We start from the raw sequence: 18,767 nt of genomic DNA on the forward strand, positions 1-18,767 counted from the left end.
CATCCAAATTAAATGCCAGCATTTCACCTATTAAAGAATGTCATAATGTTGCACATATAATATTTGCAAGCATCTCCACTCGAAAGTATGTTTATTACGCTGGGGAACACAGTATGCATCGTCACTGCAACTATAAAAACGTCATGATCCTTTGTTGCCCACTACAATATATGCCAGCATTCCCACTGTAAAAAACTCTTGATGCTAAGAGCATTATATAGATCACCATCCCTACTGTAAACCCATTTCATGATGCTGCATTCAGAATTCATGGACATCTCTCCACTGTAAACCACTTCCAAATATGTTGTGGCCAAATATATAATATGCCTGCAGTGTGCACATCCTGTCGTGCAACACTTTTAATTTAAATGTTTGGAAGTAATTCTCAGTATGCAGGCCATATTTAGGTAATGCTGGTGAATATACAGCATATTCAGAGACATTGACGTCACCATCTATCAATGTGCTGGAAATTCGCTACTTATGTAATGCACAGATACCCAGCAAATACATTAAACATTGGAAAGACATGCACAAGTTAGCCTATGCACACTATTACATTAAGAATAGTCACGATGGACAGTAGTGGTTTTACTATATCTATTCTATTTTTATTATGGTATATAACAGTCAAATTGTTATGGCTTTTTATACATATTAAACATGGATATTCTGTTAAAAAGCAAACAGGTTTAATGTACCTCAATATGCTTCTTTACCAAAGACAGGAAGCATACTAAGCTCAGCCCAGCCCAGCACAGTGTCATACATGCCAGGGTTCCCTGATACCTGAGCCATGAACATGTCTACTCCCTTACTAAGATCTTTACAATGGTAAGTCTATTTTAACAAATCTACTGGGAGGCAGAGTCTTATTTCTGTAATTCTGCCTTTCTTCTGGATCAACCTCTGACTATGGCAAGAAGAGTAGGAGCTGTGTAAAGGCTTAAAGCCAATATTTACATTTATGTGTGTCCCTCTTTCAACCTTATGTAGCTGCATGGTCGTTGTTTTTGAGCATCTTTGCCCTCCCTGCCATTCCAGGGATCATGTATATACAATTTTCACTCACTCATGAGCTCTTGCTAATTATTACCACTGGCCACTCTGATAACCAGAATGTCAACAGAAATTCACAAATGCAACCAAAACCAGATTGAGATGTTGTTTGCTGTGTACATGTGTAGTGGGAGAAATGCAGACAAAGGGGGCACATGAGTGAACGAGCATGAGACTAACAATTGAATACAGACCGAAGAACCGTCTCCTGCCCCCTATCAGGATACTCAAGCAACCAACGTGTGCCATGTCTCACATATAGTGGTTTGGCTTCAGGCCTTTATATCAAGACCTGGTGCTTTTTCACATCTCACAACACATGTCCACACTGATATTTGGCGTCATGTTGTGTTGGGAAGATAGCTCAGAGACACGGCTTTTGTCTTGAATGCAAGACAACGCAGGTTCATATCCTGATCGTGCACTTAGAGATTGTTCTCCGGTATTAAGCATGTTATAAAAGATTAATTAAATAATGAATTACTGATACATCTCTACTGCCAGCATGTATTCTTGCCTGACTCTGGCCATCCCAGTGTCTGTAGACACTTTGAGACTTATAGTGCCAGCGTAATAGATGCACCTTTACCATCCTCTACTTCCTTATCAATCCTTAGAGCGACACGTGCTTCTACTTGCCTGCATTTTGGTTTTGGGACATTTTGGTGGTGTGCAGCATCAGTATAATGCTGACACCATTGCTACTCAGAAAAGAGAAACTGGTAGAGATTTTGAACACAGTGTCTGGTTGTCATGACAATTGGAAATGATTCAATGCCACGGCCAATGCACAGTGCGCTACTTTTAAATATGCTAAACCAATGGCTGTGGTTATTTATTTGGCCAATGGGGAACAACATTTCAAATCATGTGCGCGCTGCTTCAGCACTGCACAGTGACTTTGGTCCATGAGAGTACACTTGCTGACCCCTTGCACTTTCATTCCCCTCTTGTTCTGTCCTTTCTTCCTGCCTTGCTCTGTCATACCTTCCCCCACTTGTGCCATAATTCCTTCCCCTCTTGTGCCGTAATTTCTTCCCTCCTTGCTCTGTTATTCCTTCCCACTTGCATGTCATTACTCCCCGGGCACTGTCATTTCTTTTCACCTGTGATGTCATTCACCCCCCTGTGTTGTCATTACTCCCCTTTGTGTTGTTATTCCCCCTTGTGCTGTCATTCCTCCCCCTTGCACTTTCATTGCCTTTTGTGCTGTGTTTCTTTACCAGCCTTGCACCGTCATTGCTTCCCCCATGGGCTCTCATTCCTTCCCCTTGCACTGTCATTCCTTCCCCCCTTGTGTAGTCATTATTTTCATCTACTTTTGCTGTCATTCTTTCCCCTTTAGCACTGTCTTTTCTTCCGATCTTGTGCTGTCATTCCTTCCGATTTTGTGCTGTCATTCCTTTCCACTTATGCTGTAATTCCTCCCCTTGCAATGTCATTCTGCCCCCTTGCACTGTGATTGCTCCCACTTTGCTGTCTTGTCCTGTCATTCCTCCTGACCCTGCACTGCCATGTCTTCCCCTTTGGGTTGTCATTACTCCCCCTTGTGCTGTAAATCCTTCCCATCTTGTGCTATCATCACTCCCACATGTGCTGTCATTCCTTTTCTCTTGCAATGTCATTCCTCCCCAACATTGTATTGTTATTCCTGTGCACCCTTGCACTGTTATTCCTCCCCCTTGCACTGCCATTCCATCCGTTTTGCTGTCATTCCTTCCTCCCCTTGTGCTGTCATTCCTCCCCCTTTGTGCTGTCATTCCTTCTCCCTTGCACTGTCATCCCTTCTCCGTTGTGCTGCTATTCGTGCTCCCTTTTTGCTGTCATTGCTTCCCTCTTGCACTGCTATTCGTTCCCTTGCACTGTCATTCACCCCTTGTGCTCTCACCCCCCTTGCACAATCATTCATCCCCATTTGGACTATCATTCCTTCCCTCTTGTGCTGGCATTCCCACTTGCACTCTCATTCCTTACTCCCATATGCTCTCATTCCTTCCCCACCTTGCACTGTCATTCCTACCCCTTTGCACTGTCATTCATTCCCCCTTGGCTGTCATGCATTCCCTTGCACTGCCATTCCCATTCCCCTTTTGCACTGTCATTCATGCCCTTGTGGTGTCACTGCTGCACCTTGCACTGTCATTCCTCCTCCCTTGAACTTTCATTCCTCCCAATGTGCTGTCTTGCTCCCCTGTAAGTTCATCTCTATCCCTATTGTGGTGTCATTTGCCCTGTAAGAGTATTTAGCATTACTGCCTTGGTTTGGTGCATTGCTATAATGTGGTACCGCAAGGCATGTGTTGCCAGTGTGACATGGACATGTAAATGAAAAAACAGGCTATTCAGTCAAAAACGATTTCTACATTTAAAACGCAAATAATTTTTTTTCACAGCACAGTTAAAAGCATATTTTTTTTTCTCTACCTGAAATTCCTCTGTTGCAGGAGACACATTTGAGGATTAATGAACTAACCTTATTAACAATACTAAGGATTCTAACTCATTGATAATATAATGTGTTCTCCAGTTTAAAATGAAATGGAAAATGACAGGCTCTGAAAGTCATTTTAAACGCGCATCCAGATTATTTTTTTTTCTCTTTGCTTCTATCTGTGCTCTGTCCACAGTATTGCAGGAAGCAAAGACTCGAATAAGCAGGAAATCAGTTTGGTTAAAGTTGCAACTGTTTAAGCCAAGCCATTGTTAATGAGAAGGAGGGTAGGACATGATAGAATTTCATTGGTTGAACTCGTTTGGCAGGCTGTAACAGAGCTTTGCTAATGAATCTCGGGAAAAAGGAGAGGAGAAGACTTTTTACACAGCTGGGAGAAAGACCTGGCTGGTGGCTGGGCATTTTCCTGATTGAAAAAGCAGATCCCAGTGCACTGCTCCATAGACTGGGAATTCCAGTCAATAAGCCCCGGTTTGAGTGACGGCAGATGCTCGTCCTTGCTGGGGTGATTTAAGAAGAATTCATTGAACCACTTCCAGAAGGCGACCAGCCGACGAACTTCACATGCTGGACAGGCCTGGTAATTATATTACAGAGTGTGGGGGCATTGTGTATGTGTGCGAAACTATTCAGTCAGCGTGGAAGAGGGAACTCCAGTGTTTTATCAACAGGTTTAATGTTGCGAATTGAAAATGTTCTTGCCGCTCTCTTTTCATTTTGTTACAGAAGGTTGTTAATGTGCAATTTCCGTTTATTTCTGTAAAAAGAGTAAGATCATGTTGAAATGCAATTTTTTATAATACACAAAAAATATCTTAAAGCAGACAGATAGTGTGTTTTATATTTCTCTTTTATTTGTGCATCTACCATTACAGTACTGATAATATGGGGAGAGGTTTAGACAGTGCAATTGTCATTTTTAAGCTAGCTAAAAATAAGACTTAGCGGTAGGTGTGTGCATGATTCCATTCAGTATATAAGTGTATGTTTTCTGAACGGAACATAATAATAATATAATGAAATAGACTACTGCTGGAGGTACATGAGTCAGCAGAAAGAGAGGCCCTGGACATAGTTCACCGATGTAGATAAGTTGGTGATAAATACTGCATGTTAGCTCGCTGCCGTAGATAAGACAGCGAGGACAGCCCATGGTGGCACTCCAATTGAAAATGTGGTGTTCCTGAAATGTAAGCCTGAGGCCTCTCTAGTGATCACACGAACAAACTAAGCAAAAATAAGGGGTTCTGGATATTGGGGCCACATATAAAACAAAGGAATTATGCTCACCGTAAATACCACCAATAACGCATACCAACATAAAGTATACCACTAAATGTATCAGTGTGCTGAAATAATGTATGTATACTGTAGTACTATATACCAAATCTAATCCGAATGCAAAGAGTGATTATTACTGAATTATTTTCATTTTGGCGGTAAGTAAATACCGCTAGGCCCCAAATCTATACAAAATATCCTACAGCTCTCGTGCTATTAGCCCTCTTGCACCATCATTCCCACTTGCGCTGTCATTCCCCTCCCTTGCGCTGTGCAAAATTTAATGCAACAAATAATTACAAACTCAAAAACGATTGGCTTTCACTCAGGCCCTTAACTTGCCGTTACCAAGAGTGTCGTTCTGCTGCGAAGGAATTATCGTGATGCGCATCCGTATAGTATCCTGCATGGGTGCTAATGGCGAGGATTTGAAGAAAAAAACGTACATTTCCTGCACGGCACAGTGCTGTGCTGTGGTTTTGACATCTGTTTTCGATGTTGATGGCGGTGACAACATTGAAAACGGACTTGTGGAAACCCTGCTGCGTCACCGGGCCGCGCGCCAAAGTAGGTTTATCTCTTTTTTTTAAAAACACATTCTTAGCACCTGCGTCAGTCACTAAAAGGTGCTCAGAGGGGAAGAGGTGGGAAAGGGAAGGGGGTGGCGACCAACAGGATCAAGGCTGCGCAGAACACAGGTTTGTACAATACAATACGTATCAAGCAGCCTGATTGCCCAGCGCCTCTGCCCAGCATGCTAATGTGGATGTTGGCAGACCCATTCCCTAGTTTAAAATGTACACCTCCAAAATTCCTAGTTGTAGGCTTCCCAAAGTCCCCAACATAAATGAAAAGTTGGCTGTGATTACTGCCATCCTTTACAACCCCTTAAGTGCCAAGGACGAGTATGCTCGTCCATTTTGCATAGACTTGCACTCACCTTCCTAATCGTGCTATAGTCATAGCTAAATTGTTGGGTCATGCACTATAGTGGCTGCTTTCTGCTAATGACCTAAATGCAGAATATGGTCAGTTATGATGGCAATATTGATACTAGTCCATGACAACTGTTTATTAATATTACATATATAAACTTATTGATAGAATTAATCAACCATCAATGGACAATGCATTGAAGATAAAAATCAATAAATAGCTGCATGTGCATGATAAAGCAGTGGTTGAAGTGTATGAAAAGAAGTAGTGGAACTATGCTCCCTGCTAGCCTGCCCCCCAGCCCCACACACCTCATCATCACACCCCCCTCCCCCACGCACCGTACAAACCCCCAAACAAATGTCCCTGCTGTTTAAGGGAACGTTCAGTAAAGTGCACTGAAGTGCAAGTTTCAACTGCTTCGTACACTTTTATTTTAAAACGAAATCCTTCCGGAACGGTTTCTTTTTAAAATAAAAGTATAGGAACAGTAAAATCTAATTTAAAAAAAGAAGTGGAGCACCGCTCCCAAATGCTCCCGCCCACTTCCACCACTGTTTACGGCGTGCTCTGCAGCACACCTGCCATTTCCCCACCCTCTGATAGAGCGCAGGCAGCATAAACTGCACCACTAGTGCTTGCTGGACCCTCCGATAGGAGGAATGATGTGAGAAGGCTTCAGACGTCATTTTAACATGTACAATGAATTAGAGCCTTTAGAACTCTTCGGCCTATGGACATTTATATGAGGAGTGTGTAAGAATATGCTACTGTACCTGGGAAGACATTTTCAATGTAGCATGTCAGCAACAAATAGAGGACACCATCGAACAGCATCATCACCATGGAGACAGCAAAACTGTAGCGCTCCCCATCCACCGGACTGGAGCGAATGTTACTCCACGTCAGCCCTATTCCTTGCTGTTCCCAACGGGAAAAGTTCTCACAGCCGAACCCAAATGCCACAGTTGAGAAGAGGCTCTAAAAGATACAAACAGAGTTAATAATACTTCCTGCACAATATGTCGTTCAGACGTGCTGGTTGTGTTTAGTATGAAGCTCAAGGGGCTGGGATTACAGTACATTGTGCACTTGCTCAAACAGAGTTTGCACATGTGCATATGTACTAAGCAACAGCCGAATACATCTGCACTGTATTGGGCTGCTGGTGCTGCGCAATGCATTCTCCTCACTCTACAATAGCTTCCATTTCATAGAGGAGGAACAGGAACCTGAAGGCTGAAAGGGTGGAAGTACGCATGAGCTAAGCACAGTATAGAGACATGAAAATAATAAAGCAGAATCTTAAAATGGAGAAGAAACAAAAACAGTAGCCATACGTCATTAGAGCTACTTTTATTTAATTGTCAATCATGTATGCATCTAAAGAAGAGCTGAGTTACCATATTCACATTTAAACACTTTGTATTTGAATGCATTTATAACAAGGCACGGTGTTTCAAACAGAAACATGTACAAGGGAAAGAGCAGAGTTAGAATCAATCCCATGGCTTCATACTTTAGTAAAGGCAGGGAGTAATAGCATGAAGGAAGTGAAACCACACGAGAACAGTATAGCAGTAATAACCCACCACTGGCTGCTTCACAGGCTGGTAACGTTATTAAGGCTCTTGTTGAAACTACTTGTGGGCTTCGCAGGGCGGTAACAAACCGGGCCCGAGCCAAGGTCCTGGTGCTGTTACTGTTTCTGTAAAGTCAGCTGGGGGTGGATGTTGCTACGAGCACCCTGGGTTTATAAACCTGGCTGTTGTTATGAATGTATTTGTTTGAAAATTGGGTTGCAGCAATCGAGCAACACAGTGGTTCAAACAAATACCCAAGATGGCTGCCATGTAACTGGAAGGTCGGCCTCCATGCAGAGCCCCTCTTCAGTTTCCATGGTGGCAAGACAGCTTGTAAGGAGAAGCGGAGAGGGACAAGTGGAGGTGAGGCGGTGAGGGGAGGCGAGTGGTTGGAAGACAATGGGAAGAGGGAGGGAAGATTTCAGGCAGTTACAAGCAGCGGGCATCTTGTATGCAAATGCCGGCTAAAATGGTTAGATTCAACTGGGTTTGGAGCAACCTGATTGACTGCTGCATCGCGCTCCGAGCACTAATAAACATTATTGAACATGAAATGTGGACTAAATGAACAGACGGTGAACATATGTGGACATTAATTAGATAACAGCCACTGTCTTATATACAATATGTGACATTCAGGATAGGAAGAGATTGGGGGGGCGAGGTGCAAATGTCTGCTTAGGGCAGGGTCTCCTTCCTGGGAGAGGAGATGGATATTGGGGTTGGGGAGAGAGGGAAGGGCGCGTTGGAGGGCACACTTACATAATCACCTTCAGGGAAGATTGCGTCCTCCCGCTTCAGAGGAGGCTTGGAGTGGGGGTTTCACCATATGGTAAAGCCCCTTTTCTGAGCCTCCTGATTAGCTGGGAAGCTGCCCTACCCCCACCGGTAATTAATAACTGTAATAGTACTAATGTTATATGCCTGATTACTTGTCCGGTATATTTAATATTCAATGGGTCATTCTGAAGAAAATCAAAGGAGGCAACCAAGAAATGTTCAATAATAAGTTACTCAACTTTGAACATTTTTTTACCCAAAAATCATATGCAACCCATTCACATACATTCTGAGATATTAAATGGGTCATTCTGAAGAAAATCAAAGGAGGTAACCAAGAGATTTTCAAGAATTAGTTACTCAATTTTGAGCACTTTTTTTTTTACCCAGAGCAACACATTTAGACTAAATGAGAATGATGAGTGGCATAATGTGACTCGAGCAATGTACCATCATATGACCTTTATTTGCCAGCATTGTTGTATATATTGTTTGTTAAGTTATTCATTCCTATGCACTAATTTTGGGTGCCTTTCCCTGCACTGATGGAACTTTTCCATCCCATCATATATCAACAAAAATAATTAGCTATTCCTTTGAGACACACAGGTTCAACGAAATGTTGTGTACCAGCCTTTGAAGCACGTCGCTTGGTGCTATGACATAATTACTTTCCGCTACACAAAATGACATCATTGCTTTGCATTACTCAACGCCATTTGCAGTCATTTTGTAATGCACCCTTAAGAGGTTACTGTTTCAGGGTTGGCGTTCCACCTGGAATAAGAATGCAGCTATAGGATACTGCAAATAAGGTACATAGACCAAGGCCTACTTTGGAATATATTCATATTCCATTCCTGTCTCCAAGTGTGGAGTTAATTCAGAGTATACACTGTCATATGTGTTTTTTCAAGACATATTTCAGCTCATTTATCATCATGTGTGACTAAGCAACAACCTAAAAAAATTGGATTTTCAATATGATTACCAGTGAGATCCAATGTCACAATACCCTCTAGAATTGTATCATTAGGGGGGACAAACTAACATAGGGTAATCACTGATTTGTACATTTTGTTCCACTATGAAATAATGACCTCAACTTTAAAATGTAGCCAGCAGAGTTTAATTAATTCCACTTTATTGGATCTTTATAGTATTTGTGTGCATCTTTAATGGGATCATTGAACAACATAGGAGTCTTTATCAATACATTAGATCTGTTGACAGCTGCCACAAGGCCCATATGTACACCCTGGGGAGTGAGCCAAACAGGCTCACCCGCCTTTACTTTCTCCCAAAGATTGACTTCCCTGTTGGATCTTCTGTCAAACCCTGGCATTCACATGGTAACTTGTTGGCAGATGCTTTCCTGGGCTATGCTGATGAGCGGTACGAGAACAGTGACCAAGTGACCCAATTCCCAGTGATTGCCATGACATGTCTGCCTTGGGCACTGGTCCACATGTCCATTGTTAGGTGGACTGTTTTCCCCTCACATTGCTCTATTACCATTCCCAATGCTTCCAAATGGTACTGAAGTGCACGTAAATTAGTGCATACTTGGTATTTGACAGTGAGCATTAGTGATGATGCCAAGGACCCAGCCGAATCCTTAGTTTTCTATGAAGGAATAGGGTATTGAATCTATTGCTAACAAGATTGTCAATGAACATACACATATGTGTGTGTATTTTGTGATTTATAACACGCTCCAAATCCTAAGCAATGGATGGCTTGCGCATTGAGGGGGAAAAATGTTGTCCGTGTGCCGTGAGATCAGAATGCAACAATGGCATTCTGACAGGGCTTGTGGAAATCTGTGATTCCTCAAGGTTCTCCTGTCTAACGGTGTGAGATTGTGGTGCAAGTTTGCCATCTGACTGTAGCTGCTGGGTGCGAGGCAGCCATGTCCTACATTCCTTTGGTGAGTTATGCATAAAATGTCACCTCACGTGGGCTAAGAAGTAACATTGATACTTGGCTTCCCTGCAAGTCGCAGGATGCCTTTTTGCATATACGACAGGTGACAAGATTAGCATGTTGTTTTTCTAATGTAAAATAACTCCATATTGCCAATTCTTGTGGAGGGTTAAGATATGCCCTCATCTGTCATCCTTTGTTCAGCGCACTTTGCAGTCAATGCTTTTGACAGAAGGATAAGTGCCATTGGATTCACTGAGAACAAAGTGGTACAACCACTTGCAAGTGGTTCTTTTTGGATGATGTTTGGTAACAACTGTACAATAGCAGGAATTTGTCAGGGCCTGCACTTTCTTATTATAGCTCTGGGTCTTATATGAGTAACACACATGAAGGCGAAAGCCGGTTTCGAAGGCCCGATAGCACAGCGAGTAGAGCGCTCGCTTTGACATCTGTGCAGAGTCTGCAGATGCAGGTTTGAATCCTGGCAGGGCCGAACTCAGCCTTTCATCCTTCCGAGGTCAATAAATGAGCTCCCCACACCATGTTATATAAATGCTAAATTATTATTTTTATTATTCCAAAGAGAGATAACAATGTTGCATGCACAGGTTCACATATTCTGGTGACTGTTATTCCAATGGGACTGGTCCCCGAAACGCGTTGGGTCACGATATCTGTACCCTTACCTTAGGTGTTCAACAGGTGCTAAAATGTTGAATGGCACAATTTACCAATCAGGTGTTATTTTGGGATTCTGTTATGTTTGTTGTTAATACGACTCAATTTACTTGGGTTGTGCACTGCCCCAAAGGTGTGGGAGTGAAAAATAGGAATGAAGGCCAAACAAACTAACACATATCCAAACAATACATATACTGACATTTCCTCAAGAGGGAACATGTTTATTTTGTGGTGATAGTATATGATTATTATTGTAACTTTATTCTTTTAGAGAAACATTTGGTGTGTTTACATTATATTTGTCCAATAAATGCAACAAGAAGCAGCATTATTGGTTGGTCTTATTTCAGACCAATTAATTAGTGTATAGGTGGGTCCAAATAAACCATTGTTTTGCACTTTATGTGTTATACTCACGAAATGTTAATTATAGAAGGTAATAGCTGTGTGCCATATAATGAATATCTTGAGAGCAGTCTCACATACAGCAGATGTGCATGCCACAATGTATGTCCATGCAAATCCAACAGCAGAGAGAATACATGTTTTATTTGCATTACCTTGAGAAATGCACAAGTCACCTTATTCACAAAGGTGACCTGCCCATTTCCAGGCCTCTGTCCTGCATCACAGAGGATGCACTGGCTATATCCCTCGCATACATCAGTGTGGGGAGCATGTATGGCATTCCCTGCACCCAGAGGCCTCTTCCTGTAGAAAACAATGTTATGTTGTACTAGGTACAGAGTTCATAACATTGCAATCCTGGCTGACTAAATAGTATTCCTTTATGAAACACAAGAGTCTACAACATCAGGAATGCTTGCCCTGTGACTGACTATGTCTAATCCCTACTGGACTGTCTTTAAACATACATCCATGGAGTCTCCCAATTATTAAATAAATAACCCCAGTAGTCCTCATGGAAGCAAATTCAGCAGGATGAAACATCATGCACCCCTAATGCAAGGCTGACTCTTTCCCAGCCCTAAAGGCTTTCCAAAGATTCATTTCGGTTTTGAATTCCCTATACTTAATATTTATAAACCTGAATAATATTTAATGTTACAAACTCTAAATGATGAAAAACAGACCCAGGAATGCCTGACATGTGAATGACTATGCTTGTCCTACAATACTGATCTATTTCAAAGTCTGAGTTCTTCTGACACAGATTTAAAACGTGTTCTATGGGTTACACATTGATCACTGAAGTAAGTGCATTAACCTATTGAGATACTCTACTGCAGAGTTGAATGTGCTATCCTACTTGAATAACATTCACAGATGTACAGGAGTCCATTACTTCTTGCTAACCTTCACCACCTAGACTCTCCCAACCCCTCCCATTCTCCTAACCTTTCTCTCGCCTGCTGGAGACTTCTGAGCTATTTTGGGCATCGGTTTTCCAAGAAAGCAGCTCAAATGTGCCAGAACTTCTCCCAAACCTCCCTACAAATTTATGGCATGTAACTGATATTCTTACAGATTCCGACTGGAAGGAAAATCAGCAGGAACCTGCGAATCTTCCCAAATCGTACAGATCACTTTTGAGAAAGTTTGCCCAGGCTCAGGCCCTATCCAAAACATCCATTCCACATCACTGCCAGATGAAGGAACAACTTTGATGCCATAAGCAGAGAGACAAGTATGCACCACTTACTACAACCAGCTTAATTGGAAACGTCAGGTAATCCTGCCAGGCGAAGAGGAGGACGTGTGGAAGGTACAGTACAAAGTAGATGATGCCGCCACAGGCCGCCGCCAGGTTTGCTTTGGAGAAGAAGACGCTGATGAGGAAGCACTCCATGATGGTGGAGAAGCAGAACACAACCATGAAGACAAAGAAGACGGACGGGTCGCTGTAGCGCAGAACGTTTCCAAACTGCAGCCCAAAACAGTAAGGCAATATACATTACAAACAATAACATACTCAGCCTTTTTTCCACACCGAAAACACAGACATGATGACCCATATTATGCCCAGTAAATAAAGGGCCCGTTTCATGGAATATTTGCCCGGTTAAAAGTGATTTTGCACTGCCGACACAAACCATGATTCATGGAACCGTGCAAAGTATATTTTTGTCGTGCAAAGTCCGGGCAAAGTCAGTGCATAGTCATTTTTGCAGTACAAAATGAATTTGCCCAGACTTTGCATGACATAAATACACTTTGCACGGTTCCAGGAATTAGGGTTTATGTTGGCAGTGCACAGTCACTTTCCATCAGTGCAAATTCACTTTGAACCGGGTAAATATTAATCGGGCCCAAAGAGTTTACAATGCATTTACTGCTCAGTTACGATACCCAGGAGGGGAACTATTCGGATTGCTTTGTGTGCAGCGAATTGGTGTCTGAATCCAGAGCACGCAGATGGAAGAGCACATTAGGGAAGGGTTAGAAAATTGGTTGAATACATTTTTGATACCCACACCGAATTACATAGCACAGCGCACCAGTTGTGGACATTGCCACATTACATGAGACAAACTCAGTAAACAGCAAAAAGGAGAAGTATACCAAACATTAGAGTATTTAGAGTGACATATATTGAAATGCAAAAATTCCAAAACAAATATGACATATTCCAATGCCGAATAATTTTGCAAAAGTGCAATTACTATGTGTGAGACCGGGGGCCTGATTTACAAAGCCTTTTTCAATGGGGTTTTCCCATTCTAAAACTCTTTTGAAAATCAAGCCCAGAAACTCTTTAAATGTCCAGGTTCTGATATTATTTTTTTTATATTTTTCAGTTTTTTGTGTTGTTTTTTTTGGTATCACACTTCTTCTTAAATACCGGCCTCCACGAGGTGCTGGCTTCCAACACTCCGGATCGAAGTGAAGTTCACAGTGTCCTTTAGAAACTCACTGACTTGTAACGCATCTGTTTCTTGCACCATGAGTAGTACATGCCCTTTTCACCAGTGATGGGCAACGCCGCAGTTACCAAGCGAGGCCTGGTAACCTGTACCCCATGGCAGCCAAGCAGGGGAGAGGGACGAGCAGCAGCCCAACAAAAGGGTGGGTGGTGCTCCTCCCTCTCCCCCAGCACCCTACAAAGCAACACACTGTGGCCTCCGGCTCGGGAAGAACAGAAGGAAGGACAAGTTGTGAAACAACACCTCGCCCTTCCTCCCCAAGGCGGGCTAAGCACCAGGGGGGGTGGCGGGGAGCAGGGGGCAGGAAGGGAGGCAGGAAACAAGAGTAGTCTCAGGCATCACATGGTGCACTATAGCCGTCGGCATCAGACGGCGGGGGTGGGGGTTGCGGCACCCAGCAACCCACACAGGCACAACAAAGACCCAGGGGCAGCCCTGGGTCTAATATAAGGAGCTGTGTAGCAGCAAAAAAACAGATCAGCTTGTGGTCCCTGCACGGGGAGCCAAGTGATCCAGTTTGGGTCCGTGCACGGGGTCCCAAACAACATTGTCTCTGCATACGTGGGGTCGATACGTTACTTGGATTGGTGTTTCTGTCGTAATTTATGAAGTTTCCAGCGTGAATCGCAGCTATTATGTCACTCTTGTCCTGTTTTCCAGTGGTGCTGCTGGCCATGTGCGTGGCTTGCTTTTCCACTCTTTCGAGTATGCGTGCCATTTCACTCACTTCTTCGATAGTGACTGGTTTCTTTAGAAGTTGTTTCTGCAGTGTCGACGACACACAGCCCTCAATTACCCTGAGTCGAAGTGCTTCGTCAAGCGAAAACGCGTCAAATTGGCAGTGCGCACCTTTGACGCGGAGTCTCGTAAGGAATTCATCCACTGTTTCATCGCTGCGCTGTGAGCATTGGTTGAAAACATATCTTTCATAGTCTCTGTTGGGGACAATGACAAGGCGTTTGTTCAGGACAGCTATGAGGGCATCAAAGTCGGTAATTTCCGTTGGTGGGATGGTTTTGATTAATGTTTTTATTTCTCCGCCTGCCGTGTTTATGAACATGCTGCGTAAGCGAGGGGAGTTTTCTTCCCCAGCAGCCTCAATAAAGTTGTTGAAGTCTTCTAGCCATTCCACCCACCTTGCTCCTTTGTCTGCTTGGGGCACCATGGAGAACGGGGGTGGCATGCGCCATGCTGTGGCTGTGGATCTTGTGACTGCTGGCGCTGGTGGCGGTTGCGAGCTGGATGTTGCCTGATCTGCCGCTGTACTCATGTTGATGTTTAGCACTCCTCACCGGCAATATGTGACCCACCTGGCATCGCTGCTTGCTGACAATGCTTGGCGCATGGGCGCTCCCGCGCACCCCTGTGACAACTGTGTGGTGAGCAGCTTTGTTCGGAGTTGGTTTGCTCGTGTTCCAACACGGTACTGTGACGAGGAATAGGGCGCAGCAGAATGAGGATTAGCAGAAAGAGGAGAAAAAAAAATATTTTTTTTTCTTTATCTTATGGCCTCGGGCATCTGATGGTGTGTGGGCCTCTGGGCATCAATACTGGTGTCAGATGACCGTGAGTGCTGTGTGCAATAAGGTCTTGGAATGCTCAATCCGGGATACGTGGCCGCCTCACAGCTGTGTACACAGAGGGATAAGCACAGCAGGATCGTGTGTGCAAGGAAGGAGGAGCAGGCGGGGTGGCGCTTGTACGGGCACGCACCCGTTGCAGGAGCGGGGATCCGCTCGCCAGTGGGATCACCAGCGTGGAGTGCAGGACACACGCGGAGGGATCTCCGGCGTGATGACAAGGAGGACCGCTGGTGAGGGGACGAGCCTCGTCGCCAAATGTTGGGGCTTGGAATCCCCCAAAGAAATACACGAACACCAGCGTAGGGAGTTGGCAACCTCTTTATTCCGATGCCCAACTGGAAGTGCCTCACATGGCAGTCTCCTCCCTCCTTGTACGTCACTTCCGCCCGTGACATTCTCCCCACAAGTGAGCTGTCTTAAAGGGCACTCACCCGTAACAACTGTCCTGTTCAGACTTTCAAATTACGACTGGAGTGTGTACTTACTCCGTCTATGGTGCTAACATCAGATCTGCACGAACATTGGGGAAGTATTCAGTGCTGGACACCACTTCTAGGTAAAGTCGTAGCGAGATCTGCGCAGGTTTTGAAAACACAGTTTTACATCTGCAACACGCCTACAAGTGTGACAACCGTGCAGGGGAACATATGCTGTGGAGCGGGATGAGCGATCGCCAGACGGCGGACCAAAAGATTTCCCTGGGGAAGCACTACAATCAGCAATAGTAGACAGACCGTAAGATTGCTCCGGGAGGAGACGCACAAGGATCAGATAAGTGCTGCCAGCAGATGAAAGCGGAGAAAGACGCATTTACATGGTAAGCAGTCCAGAGCCCCCGGCCAGTCTTTACCCAGAAAACACACGCGCTCTACTAGAAAACATTGGAAGCAGGTCGACACGAGCTCCTTTCAACAGGAGAGGAAACCTTTACTAAGAAAGTTTCGGTTTGGAATCAGTCATGCACTGCTAGAAAATATGGAAGCAAGTCGACACGGAGCTCCTTTAAACAGGAGAGGAAACCTTTACTAAGAAAGTTTCGGTTCGGAATCAGTCATGCACTGCTAGAAAATATGGAAGCAAGTCGACACGGAGCTCCTTTAAACAGGAGAGGAAACCTTTACTAAGAAAGTTTCGGTTCGGAATCAGCCATGCACTGCTAGAAAACATTTGTAGCAGGTCGACATGGAGCTCCTTTCAACAGGAGAGGAAACCTTTACTAAGAAAGTTCAGTTTGGAAACAGCAAAGAAAAGGTTATTTTCCTTCACGAACAATTTTAAATACATTTCGGTCACACAGATTGTAAGAAGGATGACACAGAGCTCTATTTAGCAAATCCTTATGAAGAACAGCCTCAGGCCGGAACCAGCGAAGAAAAAGTTTAATTATTTTACGACCATTTTTGCTGCTTTCGGAAACACTGATGCATTCTAAAGTAAACATTTAAACCTTTCAGAGCATGTTTATCTACATGAAAACGTCCAAAAGCAGGGCAGTGTACTGTTTGGAACAATGCACAGTGGCACAACAAAAAACAGTAACTCCCAACAAAGCCAAAAACCGGCCATAACATCTTTCGTATTTGGACAAGGCGACACAGACAGCTCCTCAACACGAAACAAAAGCTGCGAGACATATAAAGCAAGGCACGAAAAGAAATGTATCATTTACCGGCCCACTTTTTCACGTGGAATGAAAGGCTGAGACATGATTTAGGCAACATTTCTGCCCGGAGCCAGCAATATCTTTGAAACAGAACGGTGCAAAAATACATTAAGACAGGTTCCGGGCCACACTGTTAAAGAAGGGAGAGGTATCAATCTACCCTAGAAAAACTGACCGGCAGCTAAAGGGCAGGGAAAGGCAACTTGGAAAACAAGGCGGCACGGAGCATCTCCGTAGGAATACATCCAGGCCAAAAAAAACGAGATAAACAAAATGTTACTTTTCAAGAATATATGGCTTACTGTGCACACGGCTAGGTAGGAAAGGCAATCTTTTGAAAACAAGACGGTACGGATTGCGTACATAGGAATACTGTTTGCTAAAAAAACCGGGTCAAACTAAAGTTAACTGTAAAATATTGTCTAAAGTGCACAAGTTTGCGTTTTTCCTACACGGGCACAATACGGAAAAATCAAATCACATTATTAATCAGTCAGGAAAGTCACACAGAAGAAAAATAAAAAACAGAAGGCAACGTCTTACCAGAACATATAGCCAAGCTAAATAATGGGAATTACTAAATCATACTAACACTTTGGCTTGGTACAGGAGCCAAGGACCACGTGGGATTTTAATGAGTACCAACACAAGGAAGGGCCCACAAACACGACAATCACACCCACCTTGAAATCAAGACGACACGGAGCAACACGGACGTTACTCTGGTTCCACGCTTAAGAATACAAGTGGATTTCGAAAGTGAGATATATATACAATAGGTAGCAAGCAGCAAACTAATTGCAAACCCAAGATGAGACAGGTTGATATCTACAAACCCAGTACCCTGACACAGGGCACAGTAAGACACAGAACATGCCACTCAACAAACAGTGATTAAGTAACAGAGCAAACATCACAAACTACACATCATTAGCCTTACCTAAAAATCAGTACCCTGCACGGGGCACAATTGGGAGATGGACCAGACTAGGAAAAGCTGGCACACTGAAAGATACGGCAAAAGAGCACAGAAGTGTTCAGGACATCGGGTGCTAGCGGTAAGGAGCCATGTGAAGAAGTGGAGATGACACCAAGAAACACCAATGCAAGGTAAGTAAGAGAGCACTCACGGGGGGACACCAGCAGACACACGATTTCCCAAAACACTGATGGTCCCACAGCCAGACTAGGAAAAGCTGGCACACTGAAGCTACGAACGTCATTGGTGGAACAAAGAAAGAGAACATATACATGTTCAGATGCGAGCAACGTTCAGAACAATACCAAGCAGAAATGGACAAGTTAACAGTCGCAATTTCAATTAACAGATTTTTCCAGCTAGCTCAACAAAAAGAGCAGGAGTTCACTTTTTGACAACATGCAGGTTTCAAGCCTCCTCTCAGGCATTTCAGCTGGCATAAGCGTGCATGACCTACTTCCGGACAGAACCTGCCGACGCAGTTTAAACTCAGCAGAGTCAACAAACAAGCCAATGCGAATAAACACTACAACAATGTACGTAATGCTTCCACAAAAGTAATCAAGGGGAGCAGATGCACACATTTATATCAGGCAGAAACAGAAGACCAAGAAAAGGAGACCCATAGAAAACGATCTCCAACTCCAAGCAGCTATCCGAACGGAGCTTGCCAAATATTTCTGTGTTCGCAGAATAAACAACAGAACCCTGAAACGGGGTTTGAAACAGTACCACACAACTAAGGAAAACCCGTACTCGGGGGACCCAGTTGCAAAAACCCTACTAAAGTAGTGCAACACAAGCAGACCACAGGCACGGAATGGGCAACAACAATACGGCAAAAGAGCACAGAAGTGTTCAGGACATCGGGTGCTAGCGGTAAGGAGCCATGTGAAGAAGTGGAGATGACACCAAGAAACACCAATGCAAGGTAAGTAAGAGAGCACTCACGG

At 43.8% G+C, this 18,767-nt stretch overlaps 1 protein-coding gene across 2 annotated transcripts in view; it reads right to left on the minus strand.

The window, feature by feature from the left end:
* Positions 1-18,767, minus strand: part of LOC138510440 (phospholipid-transporting ATPase ABCA1-like) — a 2,356,352-nt gene that overhangs the window by 1,129,755 nt on the left and 1,207,830 nt on the right. For both annotated transcript variants that reach the window (XM_069626098.1, XM_069626099.1), the window contains exons 16-17: positions 12,368-12,589; positions 6,508-6,712 (exon numbers count right to left, since the gene is read on the minus strand). In XM_069626098.1, the coding sequence (XP_069482199.1) occupies positions 6,508-6,712; positions 12,368-12,589 (427 nt within the window). The remainder of the gene's footprint in view (positions 1-6,507; positions 6,713-12,367; positions 12,590-18,767) is intronic.

Source organism: Ambystoma mexicanum, chromosome 6p, assembly GCF_040938575.1.
Source record: "Ambystoma mexicanum isolate Mex_15411 chromosome 6p, UKY_AmexF1_1, whole genome shotgun sequence".
NCBI classification, from domain to species: domain Eukaryota; kingdom Metazoa; phylum Chordata; class Amphibia; order Caudata; family Ambystomatidae; genus Ambystoma; species Ambystoma mexicanum.